A 19,293-nucleotide genomic window follows, 5' to 3' on the forward strand; every position below is an offset into this window, starting at 1 on the left:
TGGGAGGATGGATGCCATGCTGAGCCAGGCACACCAGCACATAGAGTAGTGAAGAGGTCAGTCAGTCCTAAATTCTCAGGGAGTTAACCAATCCGTTATTTAAATTTAACTCTCATTTAAAACAAATGACCCAATAGCCAACACTTGTCAACACCTCACTACTGTTTCTCCCACCTGCCACCAAGTCTTCCATATCATTGTCCTCGACTGTCTCTGTGAACTCAGAGATACTTATGTTTTCCTGGCTGGTGGGGGCCACCAGCCCGTGGATGTTGTCCAAGGTGATGTCATCCTCATAGCCCTCTCCCACCATATGGATGGTGGTCTCCTCATATTGGTTGTTGATCACTGACAAGTGGATGATACCTCTCATCCTCCCAACCTTCTGGGAGTGGAAAAAGACATCAAATTCAGCTGTATCTCCAGGAGATACAACCAAGGAGGCTGTATGAGCTTTCTTTGCTGCAAAGAGAAGAGAGAAGGTATGATTTAGAACCAGTTTCAAGAAATGTATATCTATAAAGACCTCGGTGGAAGGGAAAGTAACCCTAGAATGGGAACGAGCCTTAGCTAGACGCCAGTGGTGACGAGACTGGGCATTCCCCTCTGGTTGGGCCTTGAGCGGTACCCTTGAGTTGGGCATTCCCCTCTGGTTGGGCCAGAGCGAAGCAGCTACTGAGATCCATTGCCTTCTAGAAGCACCCTCCCCACACTTACCTTTTTCATGTGGTTTGTTTTCCTCTGTGATGTAGATGTATGAGGTGGTGGGCCTCCCTTTCAGGGAGAAGACTCCTAGCTCATCCTGCAGGTCAACATGTAGCTGGCAGAAGGAAAGCAGGGATGAGTGCTAGGCTTACAGGCTGCTCATGGGCTTTGAGTCTGGGGTGAGATACTGTACTGTGTTTGGGGCAGGACCCCAAAAAGTTATTGTGCCCAGTATTCACTTTTTTGAATTTCTCATTGAGAGAGAAATAATAAATATTAGACCTGGAGAGGACAAAAGAACATTCAGTCAAATCAGCCCTTGTTATCTGAGTGAGGAACTGGAGGTCCAAGGAGTATGCAGAACTTTCCAGATCACGTAGGTACATAGTGTTAAAATGTGGTTGCCAACACCTCTGACATTAACAGAGGCAGTTATAGAATACACGCTAGGGTAATAAAATGGAAATGAATACTTATAATTCTATGAGGGCCTGCATTGATGTGAATTCCTAAAAAAAACAGTATCTCCTAGGTGCTATGCATTAATTTAGTTGCCTGATAGTGTCATGTTGAGCATCCTACCATGGTAAGAGAAAAAACAAGGTGGGCATTTGACCTACTTGGAGAAAGTGGTGGTTTCTGGCCCATTGTAAGGAAGATAAGACTAAAGCTATGCATCTGATTTCAGATATGAGACATCAGCAGGCATTGTTAGAAGGTAGTAATGCTGGCACCATCGTGAAAAAGATTGAATATAAAATATGAGGCATGGAGAAGGCAGAAATAGTGGTATCACATGGGAAGCTTCTGAGATAAAAAATTACGTATTTAGAAACAACTGTAATAAGAAACTATATGGAAGAATTATATGTAAGAATATTGACATAAAAGATCTAAATAAATGAGTGGAAATCCTAAATGTTCCTGGTGGAGCATCTAAATACTCTGCAAGTAGAAATCCTCCTGGATTGAGAGACTTCCCGATGGGATTTTTAAAGGAGCATTATAAAATAATTATAAAGCTCATTTGAGAGATTAATGGGTGAAAATTGTTAAGAAAACGACAAAACAGGGAGTGGGTGGATAGGAATTCACTGAACTAGATGCTAAAACATAAAGCCACAATAATGGAAACAATGCTAGGTAACCTGAGCTCAAGGCAACAATAATTGCTAGACTAAACATGTAAAAAAAAATTTTTTTTAAAAGCATCACAGAGCTATGAAGAGAATGAGGAGTAAATAGACCAGGATCGGTGAGAGTATAGAAATCCAGCAAGGTCAGTCTCACTTTCTGGGCAGTTTTTGTCCAGAACATTTGCCAATCAGGAAAAGTTAAGACAGGAGGCTTGTCTGCACCTTTTTTTTTGATATGGAATCTCACTCTGTCACCTAGGCCAGAGCGCAGTGGCGAAATCTTGGCTCACTGCAAACTCTGTCTCCCGGGTTCTGACGACTTTCCTGCCTCAGCCTTCAGAGTAGCTAGAATTACAGGCACGAGTCACCATGCCCAGCTAATTTTTGTATGTTTTTAGTAAAGACGGGGTTTTACCATGTTGGCCAGGCTGGTTTCAAACTCCTGATCTGCCCACCTCAGCCTCCCAAAGTGCTGGGATTACAGGCATTGTCTGTACTTTTGATGGTCTTTTGGTGCTAAGAGGGCAAAAATTCAAGGCCTGTGGAAGGTGAGAATGCTTTCTTCTGGTCTGGGACCTCATTAAGATGAAACGTGAGCTGGATATAAACCAGCTTTCCCAAGGATGGCAATCCTGCTCTAAGTCTTCTGGGTAATCCAGAAAATCTCAAACCCTAACACTGGCTTAAGGTGATCCTGAATTTCTAGTGCCCCCAAGTGTTGGGCAGAAGCAAATGAAAATTGCCTCTGAAGAAAAATATGATCCTTAGTTTAATTATTTCTAAATAACTTTTACAATGTAATACCCAACACATAAATAGAAGATAACTAGGCACGTGAGGAGGCAGGGTAACATGGGCAAAGATGAGTAGAAAGAGTAGAAAAAGATGAGTAGAAATATCAGAAAGAGACACAGTGACTTTGGATTTTGGAATTATTGGGTACAGACTGCAAAATGGCTATGATTACTGTGTTCAAGAAATAAAAGTCATGTCTGACAATTTCAGCTAGAAACTGTAAACACGAATTATTCAGATTTTTAAAACAGCCTAATAGAAATTCTAAGATTGAAAAATGTAATAACTTAAGGGCTTAATGGAAACTTTAACAGTAGATTCAATACAGCTAAAGGGAGAGTTAATAAACTGAAGACAGGTCAAAAGAAATTATGCAGAATGAAGCCCAGAGGAAAAATGAGTGGAAAATATAGTGAGACTGAGAGACACAGAAGATATAGTGAGAAGGTCTTCTATATATTTAATTATCATCCCAGGAGAGATTAGAGAGAATGAAATAGAAACAATATTTAAAGACATGTCTAGAAAATTTCCAAAACTGACTTAACTTTAATCCACAGAATCAAGAAGTCTAGTGAATTCCAACAAGGATAAATTAAAAGAAGTCCACTTCTGGACATATCATAGGAAAACTGTAGAAAACAAAGTGAAAATGTAAAAGGCAGTCAGAAAAAAAGAATGCCTTAAAGTAGCAGTCCCCAACTTTTTTGGCACCAGGAACTGGTTTCGTGGAAGACAATTTTTCCATGGACCAGGCACTGGGGAATGGTTTTGGGTTGCAACTGTTCCACTTCAGATAATCAGGCATTAGATTCTTATAAGGAACATGCAATCTAGATCCCTCACATGTGCAGTTCACAATAGCTGTTTGCACTCCTATGAGAATCTAATGCTGCTGCTGATCTGACAGGAGGCGAGCTCAGGTGGTAATGTGAGTGATGGAGAGTGGCTGTAAATACAGACGACCTTTTGCTTATTGGTCTGTGGCCTGGGGGATGGGGACCCCGTCTTAAATAACATTTTAGACTTACAGCTGACAACTCAGCAGTAACAATGGAAACCGGAATACATTAGAATAATATCTCCCATTTGCTGAAAGAAAACAACTGCCAAACCGGAATTCTATAGCCAGTAAAAATGATGTTAAAAATGAAGGAGAAATAGAGACTTCACCACCAGCAGACTCACATTAAGGAAATACTAAAGAGTATTCTTCATTTGGTAGGAAAAGTGTCTAAGATGGTGATATGGTTTGGCTGTGTCCCCACTCAAATCTCATCTTGAATTTTAGCTCCCATAACTTCCACTTGTCGTGGGAGGGACTTGGTGGGAGGTAAAGGAATCATGGGGGCGGGTCTTTCCCAGGCTGTTCTTGTGATAGTCAATAAGTCTCACAAGATCTGATGGTTTTATAAATGGGAGTTCCCCTGCACAAGCTCTCTTGGCTGCCACCATGTAAGACATGTCTTTTTCCTCCTTTGCCTTCTACTGTGATAGTGAGGCCTCCCCAGCCATGTGGAACTGTGAGTCCTCTTTTTTCTTTATAAATTACCCAGTCTCAGGTATGTCTTTATTGGTAGCATGACAACTGACAAATACAGATAGAAAATTGGAGACCCAGGAATAAAGAGCAATAAAAATGATTAATAAATGAATAAACCTAAATGAGCCATAAAAGGATAAACAGTAAGAACAGCAGCAATAACAACAGTAGCAATGTCTTGTAGGGTTTAAAATATTTAGAGAATCCCAAGCCTTCCACAAGTTGCTCCATTACTGTATCCTTTCATTTTTATCTTCCTTGCTCTTCTACCTCTACCTATGCTCTCATGAAGCTGGGTGCTTACCAGCTCCTGCAGTAGCGTGCATGTTTTTTTTTTTTTTTGGCTTCTGCACCTTTGAAGCTTTCTCTCTCTTTCTGGTTTGCATGGACTGCCAAATGCCCACTGAAGGCATTGCTGAAACCCAGCTCCTTCAATGAGCCCTGTTCAAATGTCATTTACAATGAATTTTCCCTTTACTGTCTAGATGGGAATAGATCTTTTTCAAAAGTCCTACAGTCCCTTGCAGAGCACAATACATCACTTTTTTTGTAAAATAAAACCACAATTTAATCATTGAATCAAAATACATTTGGATGTTGCATTTCTTACCCCTACTGAAGTTTCTTTTATTGTCTTATTCTTATTGCAAATGCAACGTTCATTACAGAAAACAATTAAAAACTAAAGAAGATATTAAGAATATCCATAATCCTGCCCACTCAGCTTGGTGCACGTCACTGCACGCTACCTTGGACAGTAGTTAATGATATATTGTGGAATCTGGTTTCCTACTTTCCTTGAGGACAAATACCATGCCAGATTCCCCTCTGCAAGTCCGTGACACACAGGTTAATGTATGCGGATCAACAGAGAAGTCCTCATACATTAGGCATGGCAGAGGCCCCAATGGCATAAGTGTGACTTCTGGATTCTTCTCCCTTTCAGCCTCATGCTTCATCCTCGAGTATTACCTGGGCAGGGAGGACGCCATTGTTCTTGAGGATGAGAGGCAGCTTCTCTGAATGACCAAGCAGAAGCCTCTTAAAGAGGAGTAAGGGGTTTCCACGTTGGTTATGAAGAATTGGCCGCACAACCGTCACTCGCGGGAGGTTCCCCTCACCAGCGATGTCAAACACGAGGCCTCGGCTCTTGGCCAGGGTGCTGTAGGAACAGGAAGATTGTAGCCTGTCAGTCTGGCGTGGTGGGAATGACACTCCCTAGGGAGTGTGGCCCGCAGCCCTGCTGCAGGAGAGGGAGCTGGGAGCTGGTACCTGGGCAAGCCATCCAAGGTAGCCTCAAAGATGCACTGGTAGTTCTGCATGATCTGCGGGGTGAAGGACACCGTGGCAAAGGCATGGGAATGACTGGCAATGCACATCTTGTTGGGTTCCACTTCAAAAATGTCGGTGATGCGGGCAAAGGGCTGGTGATGGGGGCAGAGACCAGAGTATGTCAGCGCCTTTGGATTCTCACCAGGCTTACTCCTTATTTCCAAGACCCCCCCCGCCTCTCGTCTAAGTGCCATGGTGGACATGCTCCACGGCCTGCAGGGTCAGGGGCCCTGGAGGGAACAGCCTGGGACCCACCCCTGAATGATGCCTGGCCAGATTTGGCTAGACCTATGATTTTTGACTCAAATTGATGAACTAAGCCAGGAATCCAGATATTGTCCCTGCTACCCCACCCCTGTCAACTAAACTGGGATGCCCAAAGATTGGTGTTGGTTGGCTTTTAAATTCTTTTTTGACAGGATCTTGCTCTGTCACTTATGTTGGAGTGCAGTGGCATGATCATGGCTCACTGCATCCTCGACCTCCTGGACCCAGGCAATTCTGCCACCTCAGCCTCCCGAGTAGCTGGGACTACAGGTGTGTGCCACTATGCCCAGCTAATTATTATTATTTTTTTTGTACATATGGGGTTTCGTCATGTTTCCCAGGCTGGTCTCAAACTCCTGGGCTCAAGTGATCTGCCTGCCTCGGCCTCCCATAGTGCCGGGATTACAGGTGTGAGCCACCGTGCCGGGCCGGTGCTGGTTGTTAAAATGTGGAGCTGAGCTGGGAGCTGGCTGAATCACATGCAAGATGAGAAAGCTAGATGAGAGAATGGAGCAATGGAAACCCTGTGAGAGAGACATGTGGCCACTGACAGACGGACAGAGCATCCGCTGGTCTTCTAAAGGGTGGACTTCAGGTGATGGTGCCAGTCCCAGGGAGTCCTGGCCACACGATGTGTTCTGACCTGTGTCTGAGGTGTCCGATTCGCTGCAGTAAGCCTTGCTTTGTTTGGGCTAATCTGAGAGGATTTCTGCTCCTTGTAACTCCAAGAGCCTTGGCTAGAGCAACCTCCCACAGCACTTTATCTGTTCCCATCTTGTGGCAGCATTTTGGGACTGTACGGAGCCCTGGCATGGCCTTAAAAGGATTTTTCATTCTCATGGGAAGTAGGTGGGATTCAAGACTGACTGTTCCCTCTTGATCTTAAACTGAGGGTACTCAGGTTTCTCTTTGCTTTTTCCAAGCGATAGCCTTCAAGTCTGTGAACTAGGGTGGAGGAGAACATGTGATTTCTGCAAATCCTCTTATAAAGTCTCTCTTTAGAAATCAGGCTTGCGGCTGGGTGTGGTGGCTCACTCCTGTAATCCTAACACTTTGGGAGGCGGAGGTGGGAGGATCGCTTGAGCCCAGGAGTTCGAGACCAGCCTGGCCAACATGTGAAACCCCGTCTCTACAAAAAATACAAAAACTAGCCAAGCATGGTGGTGTGTGCCTGTAGTCCCAGCTACTCAGGAGGCTGAGGTGGGAGGATCACTTGAGCCCAGGAAGTCGAGGCTGCAGTGAGCCATGATGGCGCCACTGCACTCCAGCCTGGGCAACGAGAGTGAGACTGTCTTAAAAAAAGAAAAAAAAAAAATAAAATAGCCTTGCTCTTTTTTTGTTGTTGTTGTTTTTGAACCAGAGTCTTCGTTACGTTGCCCAGGCTGGAGTGCAGTCGGCGCCATCATGGCTCACTGCAAGCTCCGCTCTCCCGGGTTTAGCGCCATTCTCCTGCCTCAGCCTCCCGAGCAGGCTGGGACACAGGCGGCCCGCCACCTTCACCCCGGTAGTTTTTTCGTATGTTTTTAGTAAGAGACGGGGTTTCACCCTGTTTAGCCGCAGGATGGTCTCGATCTCCTGATCTCGTGATCCGTCCATCCTCAGCCTCCCAAAGTGCGGATTTACAGGACGCTTGCTCACTTTTATGTTTTTAGTAACTAGAATACGTGGAGAAAGCTGCTCTTATATCGCCAGAATAAGATCAAGAGAATCAGGGCGGGCGCGCGTGCTCAAGCCTGTAATCCCCACGGCACTTTAGGGCCGAGACGGCCGGATCACAAGGTCAGAGATGGAGACATCCTGGCTTAACACGCGGTGAAACCCCCGTCTCTAAATAAAAAAAAAACTAGCCGGGGCGAGTGGCGGGCCGCCTGTAATGTATCCAGCTACTCGGGAGGCTGAGGCCAGGAGAAGGCGTAAACCCGGGAGGAGCTTGCTGCAGTGAGCGAGATCCGGCCACTGCAGCTAAACAGCCCGGCACAGGAGCGAGACTCCGTCCAAAAAAAAAAAAAAAAAAAAAAAAAAAGAGAGAGAATAGGACCCGGGCGGCAGTGCTCATGGCCTGTAATTCGCCAGTACGTTGGAGGCGCGAGTTGGGTGGATCACGAGTCAGGAGATCGAGACCATCACGCGGCTAACACGGTGAAAACTCGTCTCTGCTAAAAATAGCAAAAAATAGGCCGGTGCGTACGTGTGTGCGCCCAGTAGCCCAGCTAGCTCGGGAGGCTAGGCAGGAGAATGGTGTGAACTGGGAAGACAGAGCTTGCGTGAGGCGAGATCGCTGCACTGTAACACTCCAGCCTGGGCAACAGAGGCAAGATTCTGTCCAAAAAAAAAAAAAAAAAAAAAATCAGAGAATGACTGGGTGTCACCAGAGTCTGAAGGAAGTCATAAAAGGGATTATGTAGTCTCCCCAACCATACCTCTCTGCATTGACATTCCCCCAGGAATGCACACTCCATATGTAGCTCTAGGCTGACACCAACACCCTTGGTGACTTCCCCACCACCCTCAGCTGTGAACAATGCCAGCTCCAGGGCCTGAGGACCTCCTGGGCCCAGATTCGACTTTCGGGCAGAGAACTGAAGCAGCTGCCATAAAACTAGAGTATTTGCTACACACTGGATTGGAAATTAAGGGTAACGGAAACCCATTGATTAAGACCTCTCTTGGTATCCTGAATTTTCTGTTCTGCTGTGAAAAAAAGTATGATGTGACTCAGAGAGAAAAGGCAATTTCGAGCCTGGCAGACCCCTGAATTGGGCAATTATTTCATCTTGTATGTGGATGAAGCTTGGCTTTAAGCCCAGCCCTATATTCTCAGGCTCTGGGACCTAGGGGAAGGATTTAGCTTTTTAAGCCTCAGTTTCCCTAACTGTAGAATTGGGATAATAATACAAAGTCGGAAGAGTTGTTGTGAGGGCAAAAGGAGGCAATAAATATAAATCACTTAGCACAGTGCTTGTCACATGGGAAGGGCTAAAAAATGCTGAACATTTCACCTTATCCTCAGAATTTGATGCCCCCAAATCTCCCTTACCAGCAGGATATGCAGCTGGAGGCAGGCCTGTCTGGAGCTGGTGCTCACTTTAGCCTCTCCCCACCATGTTTTGTCTATTTTAGGCACATAGTGAGCGTTTAATGGAGGAATGCGGTTTGCTCGTTCACGCGTACCCATTTATCACAAAGGTACCCGGAGGAGACACCCACTGGGACAAATGTATCACCACTGGCCTAGGGGAAACCCCCAGTTACTTCACATAACTTCCAGCAGGGCCTGATAATTTCCACTCACGCATACAGGCTCCAGAGCCGAGGATGCTGAGAGCCCTTCTTCCAAGTTTACGCCAATCACGGTGGGCCAGGGGCCATTGGGAGCGTCTTACCTTATTGGAGATAGGCCTGACTACAATGTTGACATCACAGGCGATCTTTCCCACGTTGCTGATCTTGAAACGAGCCTTGGCTCGGCGGCCCACGAGGACATTGCAGAAGATGAACTTGTTCTCGTCCTCGACGAACAGTCCCCCGCTCTCTATGGTCTGCAGGATGTGGTGCAGGTTGGCGCTGGTACATATCTGGTGTTCTTCAAATATCAAGGCGTTGTTTTCGGTCACAAAGGCTGCGGAGTGAAGGGGAGACTATGAGATGTAGCCTGATTGCTGGATTTCCTCTCTGTAATTCCTAATTTGGAGCTCTGGATTCTCACAAAGGAGAATCGTGGAGGACACATAGGGGAAGTCATGCAAGGGGGTGTGAGGGATGGGAAACATTCTGTCTTGTCTTCCTCTTTTGTACTGCCCTTGCTGGTTGCCACACTCCAGTGAGCCTTTCTCTCCCAGTGGTAAGATCCAGGATCTGGGGTTGGCTGTGGAGGGAAGGAGGCAACTGGCCCACTATGCTTCAAGGCTCCAGTGATCCTATCATCAAAGCATGAGGCATTCTCTTTGCACCTCATGTGCCCTCCTGCTGGGTTATAGATTTTGTATGCTGAGTACCTGAACATTGTTCTCTGTGGACATGTTGCCCACCGGGAGTGGCCTGGCCATGAGCAGGACTCAGTGCTCCTAGGTCCTGTGCCACAGCCCATCCCACCATGATTCTCAGATAATACTATTCATCTGGGAATCCAGGACCAGCCTCCTGGGAGTGTGAAGCTGCACCTCCTCCCTTAGGTATACGCCCTGGAAAAATACAACTGAAGACACTAGAGAAAGTTCCAGGACGCCAAAGGAAGCAGCCCAGCCATGTTTGCCAGACATCGTTGGAAAAACTTGCAAGAAAGAGGTAGAAGTGTTACAGATGGAGGTCTCTTATTTATATATTTAGTTTTTGAGACGGACTCTTGCTCTGTTGTGGAGTACAGTGGCGTGATCTTGGCTCACTGCAAACTCCACCTCCTGGGTTTGAGTGCCTTCTGAGTAGCTGGGATTACAGGCATGTGCCACCACACCCAGCTCATTTTTTGTATTTTTAGTAGAGACGGGGTTTTGTCATGTTGGCCAGGCTGGTCTCAAACTCCTGATCTTAGGTGATCCACCCGCCTCAGCCTCCCACAGTGCTGGGATCACAAGCATGAGCCACTGCACCTGGTCTCAGACGAACATCTTTTAAGTGGTGTTGTCCAATGTGAGTGGTGAGTACCTGGTAGACAGGCTTCAGCCAGCAAAGTGTAAGGAATGCCAGCAGGCTGAACTGTAGGGTCTCGGCCGGAGATATCGATGGCTAGTAACTCCTCACACTTTCCCACGGGGTCAGCCACACAGTCAACGTTGATGACCTGCTGTCCTCCGGAAGGGATGGAGCCAAACCCAGGGTACACGGTGAACATGCCATGGGCGAAGCGGGCCTGCAGGACAAGGGTGGGAGGGATAGGAGACTTGGAGGCAGAGTGAGTGACAGCCAGACTATGGGGGCTGTGAGATGGTGTGGAGAGGGCGAGAGACACGTGGGGCTTCTTCTCACAGGCACTCTCTGGGCCCTCACTCCTCTCCTCCTGGAGGGACAGAGGGCCTGGGATGGGCAGGGGGTCTTCAGTGATAGGCTGCTCTCTCAGTGCTCCCTTCTATGCAAATTCCTTCAGATCAATCGTGTTTGAACTAAGGGTTAAAGGAACAGACAGACTCCACATCATATAGCACTTATTCAGCTGGGCATCTTGAATCAGATGGGTGCAGAATGGAGTAGTGGGTAAGGTTATGGGCTTTTGAGTGAGACACACCTGGGTTTGAATCTCAGCCCTGCTAAATATTGACTGTTTGACCTTAAACAAATGACTTCTCTGAGTCTCAGTTTATTTATCTATAAAATGTGGCTAAAGCCCCAACCCCAGAGATTGCTGGAGGTTTAAATGAAATAACAGGTGTGAAGCATGTAGCATAGCATCTGGTATAGAATTAGTGCTAAAAAACAAACAAGCAAACAAACAAACAAACAAAAACCCAAAAAAACCAGGATGTTGGTGCAATCCTTAGATGTCCCTGCTCTTCTCTCTCCTGCTTGTAGTTTTCTGGATGACTGTAGAATGTGCTGACAATGCAGTGGCCTGAGATAAGGGAAGGGTCTGGAACAGCCCAGGCTCTGTTCTCATCCTTCCTAGAACAGAATGTCCTTCAGCTCAGAGATCCACATTTCTTCTGCAGCACAAACTCCAGGACAGAATGCTTTTGGTGTCCTTCAGCTGCAGTGTGAAGTGAGGCATGCATAGGCAGGACTTCATTTGTTCAAGACAGCTTTCTTGAGCCTTGGGGGACCAGCTGTCCATGAATACGAAGTTTCTATTAGTTCTTGCTACCTATCTGTGAGTGATAACTTGCTTTGCATGACTTGGGTGAGTGTTCTGCCACACTGGACTCATACTCTGGCAACTGGATTTGTGCAAAACCTCTGGCAGCTGGGGTTTGTGAAGGACCTCCTGCCAGATCTAGGAACCACAGCAGAAATTAGTGCTGAGTCTAGTGGCACTCTTCACATAGGCATCTGTGTGAATGCAGCCCCTAGCATTGTGCAGTGTGACTGCAGAGACATATGTGGAAGCTGCTATTAACTAATTTGGTCACTATTTACTAAATACCTACTATATGCTAGGAGATGCCCTGGGCACCGGTGATTCCCAGATAAACCATCCTGACAGAGGAGAAGGTTGGAGAATAGTAGAAAATGGCATGATGTTGTCTCAAAGGAGCAAAGTCATAGTGGGGGCAAAGAACAGCTGAAATGAGTGGAACTGAGGTAGCAGAAAGCTAGGAGAAAGGGAAGCAGTCAGAGAAAGAGGTCTTGGAAATCAAGGATTCAGAAGCACCTCAGTTTCTTGTGATGCAAGATCCAGGCTGTGACCATTAAAATAAGTTGCCAATGTAGAGGAGAGGATAAGTTCATTGCAACTGAAAGGCAGAGTGCTGGAGAGGCTGTCTCACTGAAGGCTGAGAAGATATGGTAGTCAAAGAAGGAAAAAAAATCTGTAGAAGAGATGAGAGTTACAGAAACATAAGTAGAAAATTACGTATGTTAATGAAACAGAAGCCTTTGCTTGACAAGAGGAAACCACCTGAAAAGACATAAAAACCAACATGTAGAAAACCCAGTTCACTTCAATCAATAATTATTGCTGTTCACAGAGTGCAGAAAACCTGCTTCTCTCATTGCCTTCAACGCAGAGGTGGTGGCTGGAGCTGCAGCAGCCACCTTGGAACCATGAGGGAAAGGCCAAGAGAATCACAAGCAACAATAAACTGTGAAACCAACACCAGCAATTGCCTACCCCATTTAAATATGCCATATTTGTTTAAACCACTAACGTTGGATTTTCTGCTATCTGCAATCAAACATGATTCTGATACACAAATCAAGCACCTCCTCCTCCGTGAAGCCTTCAATAACTCTTCACAGCTACCCAGAACAGCAAGACTTCATTCTTCAATTTTTCTAGAGTCTATCCATGTACAAGCACCTCAATTATACTATTTACCATCTTGCTTAACAACTGCTCATTCACCTGCTTTTTATAAAGAATTCCTCTTGTCTGTCTTCAAGTTCACTGATTCTTTCCTCCACCCTGCTCTAAAATATTTCCTCTACATCCATTTAAAACCATATCAGACAGTATTATAGTTTTGCTTCCATTGACAAACATAATTTAGAAAACCCAGGAAGAGAAGTAAGGTCTACTGAATTTACCTACATTATTGCTTACTATGTTTTTTTCTTCCTTGTTGATGTTCCATGATTACATCTTCTGTTATTTACTTTCTGTTTTGAGAACTTCCTTTAGCCATTCTTTTAGGGTAAGTCTACTAGTGACAAATTCTTTTAGCCTTGTTTCATTTGAGAAAGTCAATTTTCCATTAATCCCTGAGAAATATTTTTGCTGGATATAAGATTCTGGGTTCACAGTTATTGATTCTCTACACTTGAAAATATTGTGCCACTTTCTTTTGGGTCTCTATGGTTTTTGTAAGAAATCTGCTATCATTCAAGGTTCATTTTTTTCTTGATGTGCTCAAGATTTTTTTTTCTTTTCTTTAATTTTCAGAAGTTTGACTATGATGTGTGTCGGTAAGGATTTCTTTTGGTTTCTCCTATTTGGGTTTGCTCAAATTCTTGAGTCTGTAGGTTTACATCTTTTTCCAAATTTGAAAAGTTTTCTGTCATTATTCCTTTGAATACCTTTTCAGTTCCACCCTCTTTTGTAACTCTTTCTGGAACTCCAATGAAAACAGCATTAGATCTTTTGTTATGGTTCCACAGATCCTTAAGCATCTCTTCATTTTTTATCATTAGACTTAAATAGACTTTCAAGAGGCTCAAAACAGAGTCTACTTTCTCCCTTTTGTTTAGACTGGGCAGAATAATGGCCTCTCAAAGATGTCCACATCCTAATCTCTAGAACCAGCGAATATGTTATCTTACACAGCAAAAGGACTTGGTTGACATGATTACACTAAGAAACTTGTGATGAGGAGATTATTCTGGATTATAATGGGCCCAGTGTAATCACAGGGGTCCTTAGAAATGGAAGAGAGTTAGAAGGAGATATGACTGTAGAGGAGGTTGGAGTAACGTGATGTGAGAAGGCTTCGATCCACTGTTGCTGGCTTTGAAGATGATAGAAGGGGACTACAAGCCAAGGAATGTGGGCTGCCTCTAGAAGCTAAAAAAACAATGAAAAGGATTCTTTCCTGGTGTCTCCAGAAAAGAATACAGCCCTTCCAACACCTTGATTTTAGCACTTCTGACCTACAGAACAATAAGATAAAAAATATGTAATACTTTAAGCTTCTAAATTTGAGGTAATTTGTTGTGAGAACAATAAGAAACGAACACAGGAATCCCTATTGTCTGTCTTCAAGTTCACTGATTCTTTTCCTCTGTTCCCTCTGTGTTGTTGAGCCCATACATTGAGTTCCAAATTTGTTTATTTATCTTCAATTCCAGAATTTCCATTTGCTTCTTCTCTACATCTTCTTTCTTTGCTGAGACATACTATTTTAAAATTTTTCCAGGCACGCTTATAATTGCTCATTGAAACATTTTCAGATAATTCTAACACCGCTGTCATCTCAGTGTTGTCATCTAGCATTTATCTATTCTCCTTCAGTTTGAATTCTTCCTGGTTCTTGGTATGATGAGTGATTTTCACTTGAAACCTGGACATTTTGGGTGTTACGCTATGAGACTTGCGATCTGATTTAAATCTGGTTGAGCTGGCTTTCTTTTGACACTACCCTGCCTGGGGAAGGTAGTGCACTGCCTTGCTACTGCCAGGTGGGGGCAGTAGTCCAGATTCCCCACTCAGACTCATCATTCCTGCTGAGCAGGGGTGGGTGTCCCAGCTCTCCACTAGTCCTCAACTGATACCTTCCTGGTGGGGACGGGTGAGTGCCTGTTACTGTTCTGCTGATGCTATGGGAGATGGAGGGGTCTTCTGACACCATTCCAGCAGGGGACAGGGGAATGTCTCATTTCCACTAGGTTGGGGTGGACATCACGGTTCCCCATGTAGTATCTCCACAAACAGCACTGGAGGTGGTGGGGGATGCTTGTTACCACCCATGGGAATGAAAGTCTTGGCTTCCTATTTGACCTTCTCTGATGCCACCCTGGCAAGGGGGTGGGGCACCTCATGACAGCTTGGGGAGGGTGGAGTCTAGTATCTCTATTTGGCCTTTGCTAGCAGAGGTGGCGTGGGACCAGATATTTTTCTTTGGTGTTTGGCTGGAGTAGAACAGTTATTATCTAGAAGTTTTCTGTCTTACTAGGGGCAACCTAGAAAGGCAGAAAGAAAGTAGGAGTAGGCTTCTGTTGGGGCTTGCTTTTTGTCTGTGTCTGTTGATGTTTTAGGGTTGTTGGCTGCTTCAGCACCCAGTCTGGGAGATATGAGGCAAAAAGAAAACTTGAGAACTCACCACCTTGATCTTCCTTGGGTCCCAAAGACCCTGGGGTTGGTCTGGTTTCTTCTCTCTATCTTTCAGAGTCTGAAGTCTGTCTGTTTTATACACAATGCCCAGGGTTTTTAGTTGTACTTAGTTGGGAAGAATAGGGAAAAGTACATCTAGTTGATCTTACCAGAAACAGCAAACCTCAAATCTCCTTTTGTTTAAGCCTGTTTGAATGGGCTTCTCTTTCTTATAAACAAATTATTCTTCATTGAAATACATTTCATGAAGAGTAGAAACAATTTTAAGGCAATGGCAAGCCAATGAAGTTTTTAAAGCAAAAGTGGATATCCAAATTAATGGCTATAACATCTTAGCTTAAAATGCAAGTGACATTTCAGTATAATTATTTCATATTCCTGCCATGATGGATTCAAATCCTATTATCCTAGGGAGGTATTTGGTGTCAAGAGCGAATTGGGAGTTGGCTTTACTGGGTATCTGTATGAACAGGGAAAAAGACACGCACCTGGCCTGTGGTGGTTATTTCTCTCTGAATCGTGTCAGAGAACTTGGCTGCTCTGGAAGGGCCAGTTTTGTAGAAGCTCTCACTTTCTCGGGATCTTGCATGTCTGATGTGGCTGGCTCTGATTAAAGAAGCAAGAATATACCCTTAGGTTGTGGGGTGGGGGGTAACATTAGATACCACCTGTCTGTTTTCCTGCAAGGTCCCTTCTCCTAGGAATGGGGGAAGGGGCCCGTCTTTGCCCAAGAGGACATTGGAGTGGCATAGCTAGCTAATCACTGACCAAACTCATTTAACAATTGTAAGGAAACTAGGCAGTAATTATACTTATTAAATATGATTTATAGGGACACTGAAAATTACTGCAAGAAGATAGTAATTTTTAAATGCCTACTTGAGTTCACCGGAAAGCAGTGTGTAGAAAATTACTTGCGGATGTCAAATGTTTTACTTAATCTCATTTTAAAAAGTGAAATGGCAAATAAATTAAGCTCTTCTGTATCTTCACATTTATAGTCGTGATGTTTTTAAGGTTTAGTATAAGCAGTAGTTCAAATATAGGTCTTGGGAATTGTTCACTTGCCTTAAAACTAGTTTATCCAATAATTAGTTTGCCTAGAGACCAGTTCACCTAAAATATTCAAACGTATCTGAAATGCATCTTAAACTTTTGAGAATTTTATATATTTAAGCATTCACTTGCTTAATGACCAGAACACCTGAAGTTCAACCCCCTTTCGTGTGTTTTGCATGAACTTGTGCATGCTAAAATAAAAAATAAATAAAAAACAATGCAAAGCAAAACAGAATTAAGTTAAAATCATTATAGACATTAAATTATTATAAAACAAATTGTAAAAAAAATCGGTTGAAATTAAATGAGGAAGACAGAGACTTTACACAATTTAACTCTGCACTTTAAAAAATGTTCAAACTTTGTCAAAACAGAAAAGAATAGCTACAGAAATATAAAACAACTACAAACAATGTAAAGCCATATATCCTATTTAAAAGAATTAACTAGAAAGTCAAAATTAAATCAGAAGTGCCTCAGGAATCAGTAAAACCCTCTTAATTTGCCCAAAAGAGTATGTTAGCCCAATGGAAGCCAAAAGCACTCAAGAGACCAATTGTTTTGGGTGAATTGATTGACAGCCTCCTTTTGAAGAACATGGAGTTTTGCTGTTGGAACAACTATGAAGGTAGCTTTGTGATGGTGTCTTCATGGGCAGAAGGCAATAATAGTAACAGGCAATAACAATAACAGCCCCTGGTAGGCTGAAGGCATCACCGCACTTGCTCTCTTCCGCGCTTCCAAAGCAGCCCCACCATGAAGCACTGCTATGATTTCTTTTGATTGAGCTTGCTATGATAATAATTTCTTGGTGTTGTACAGAATGACACATAGGACAATGATCCAATAAGTCCTTTATCACACCAGAAGCACCAGGACAACAGACAAAATTCCAGGCAGAAGACTGTTTGTTCAACTAAAATTTATGATATATTCTATAGGAAATCTATGAAACCTGGAGTCAAAAGATGTGGGCTCACACCAAGATCTACTGGTAATTTCGTGTATAATATCTTTTAAAATTTTTTTATTTTTTATTTTTTTGAGACGGGGTCTTGCTCTGTCGCCCAGGCTGGAATGCAGTGGTGTGATCTCGGCTCACTGCAACCTCTGCTTCCCGGGTTCAAGCAATTCTCCTGCCTCAGCCTCCAGAGTAGCTAGGATTACAGGCATGTGCCACCACACCTGGCTAATTTTTGTATTGCTAGTAGAGATGGGGTTTCACCACGTTGGCCAGGCTGGTCTCGAACTCCTGACCTCAGATGATCTGCCTGCCTTGGCCTCCCAAAGTGCTGGGATTACAGGTGTGAGCCACCGCACCCAGCTTTTGTGCATAATCTAAATGAACCATTTCTAAATTTTACAGGCCTCACTCACAAAAGGGGATTGGGTGAATTTAAGTAAGATATATGAAAGCTCTTTATAAAATATAAAGCACATATTAAAGAGGGAATGCAGTGAGTTAAGTAAATATTTGTCTTACGCTTTCTTTTGATGAATGGGGCTCTCCCCTGTCAGCTTATAAAGGGCAAACTTGAAGTCAGTAACACCTTGATTTTCTATGGTGAAGGTGGTGCTTTTACGAGCACCACAGATCAAAGCTCCAAAGTTGATGACAGAGGAGGGGGTGATGTTGTATTTGGAATATACTGCATTCACGGAAAACTTAATTGGGATGCTGGCAATGATCTCACCTCCTTCTGAAATATTGGGCTCAATAATCTAGAAAGGGAAGAAGAATGAGCAAGTCAGCCACTGCTGTAGCTACAGAAGTCTTATTATCTACCCCGTTCCCTATTTTCATCATTGACATGAAGCCATGTTATTTCACTGTCTTTGTATTATTGCATCAACAATGATATTAGCAAACACTAAAATGGAGCTTACTGTGTACCAGCCAAGGGTCAACATAGCCAACTTTTCCTCCTGTTTTCAACTCCCTGCTCATCCTTTGCACTTGATGATGGAACTCAGCTTCCCTGCCTTTGATGCTCTCTGAAGACTTGAGGGCACATTTCCTCTCTGACTCTAATTCTGATGACTTTGCCTGCTAGTTAGAACAGAACCCCGGTGTATCCTATCCGGTTGCCACCCAGGCCAGCCCTCCCCTTTTCTTCCTGGAGCATGGATTAGGTCATGTATCCTTCTTTGCAACGGGAGTCCCATGATCCTGCCATTGAAGCAGCCCCTCCCTTTGGAGCTCTCTTACCTGACAGCGCAGAACAGGCTGGTGCTCGATCTTCACTTCCTTTTTTGCACGGAAGAAAACTTGGACATTTGTGGGTTTTTCTGTTGGGGTCAGTGAACCCTTTTTGGGTTGGACTGAGATCATGGAATTTATATTAGGTGTTGAAATCCCTATAGAGTCCACGGAAAAGCTGAAAGACAAGAATAAAAAGTCAGCCTAAGTCATCATGCCGGGAACTCAAGATCCGAGAGAGGAGACTCTACATGGTTGAGTGCCTGCTGTGTCTCCAACCCTGTTTAACCACTACGTCCAGCAGAGTCCACTGTGCTTTGTACGCTGTGATCACCTCTCCTTAGCCAGGATTGACAAGGCCAGGAATTAATGCTTAAGGCAAAGACAGCCATACTGTATCCCATGGTCAAGAGAGGCCATTGCAGGAGATCTCTGTCCAACAGGGACACTGGATACTGAAAAAGGACCAACTAAATTAATTCTCTCTTTCTCTGTTTGTGTGTCTGGCTTTCAGTACACGCAGAGCGAACAGTGACACAGAAACCAGGGAACCTGGGGAGAGAGAGCAGGGAGTGGGCAGGGGCCCTGCAACAGAAGTACTAGGGAAGGAAGCCCATGGCCTACTGGAGGTGAGGCAAGAACCACAGGAAGAAGCTGGCTCATGAGACTGACAGAGGGACTGGCGTAGGCTCAAGGTGTATCCCACCTAGGCAGAGGTGGGATACCTGGAGTTACTGTGGGGCTCTGAATATCACCCCCATGCTCCAGGAGACCCTGGTTGCCCAATTACTTGCACCCCTGTGTTTCCTTACTTCCCTGCACATTCTTTTTTTTTTTTTTTTTT

The 19,293-nt window shown here is 44.3% G+C and overlaps 1 protein-coding gene across 1 annotated transcript in view; it reads right to left on the bottom strand.

Moving 5' to 3' along the window:
- The window catches only part of HYDIN (HYDIN axonemal central pair apparatus protein), a 442,332-nt gene that overhangs the window by 67,394 nt on the left and 355,645 nt on the right, over positions 1-19,293 (bottom strand). Inside the window, exons 56-64 of the mRNA XM_017868754.1 lie at positions 18,459-18,627; positions 17,733-17,971; positions 15,679-15,796; positions 10,420-10,624; positions 9,162-9,397; positions 5,452-5,603; positions 5,152-5,341; positions 718-820; positions 175-462 (exon numbers count right to left, since the gene is read on the bottom strand). Coding sequence (XP_017724243.1) covers positions 175-462; positions 718-820; positions 5,152-5,341; positions 5,452-5,603; positions 9,162-9,397; positions 10,420-10,624; positions 15,679-15,796; positions 17,733-17,971; positions 18,459-18,627 — 1,700 coding nt within the window. The remainder of the gene's footprint in view (positions 1-174; positions 463-717; positions 821-5,151; positions 5,342-5,451; positions 5,604-9,161; positions 9,398-10,419; positions 10,625-15,678; positions 15,797-17,732; positions 17,972-18,458; positions 18,628-19,293) is intronic.

The sequence above is a fragment of the Rhinopithecus bieti genome, unplaced genomic scaffold (genome assembly GCF_001698545.2).
Source record: "Rhinopithecus bieti isolate Rb0 unplaced genomic scaffold, ASM169854v2 scaffold_2574, whole genome shotgun sequence".
Classification (NCBI taxonomy): domain Eukaryota; kingdom Metazoa; phylum Chordata; class Mammalia; order Primates; family Cercopithecidae; genus Rhinopithecus; species Rhinopithecus bieti.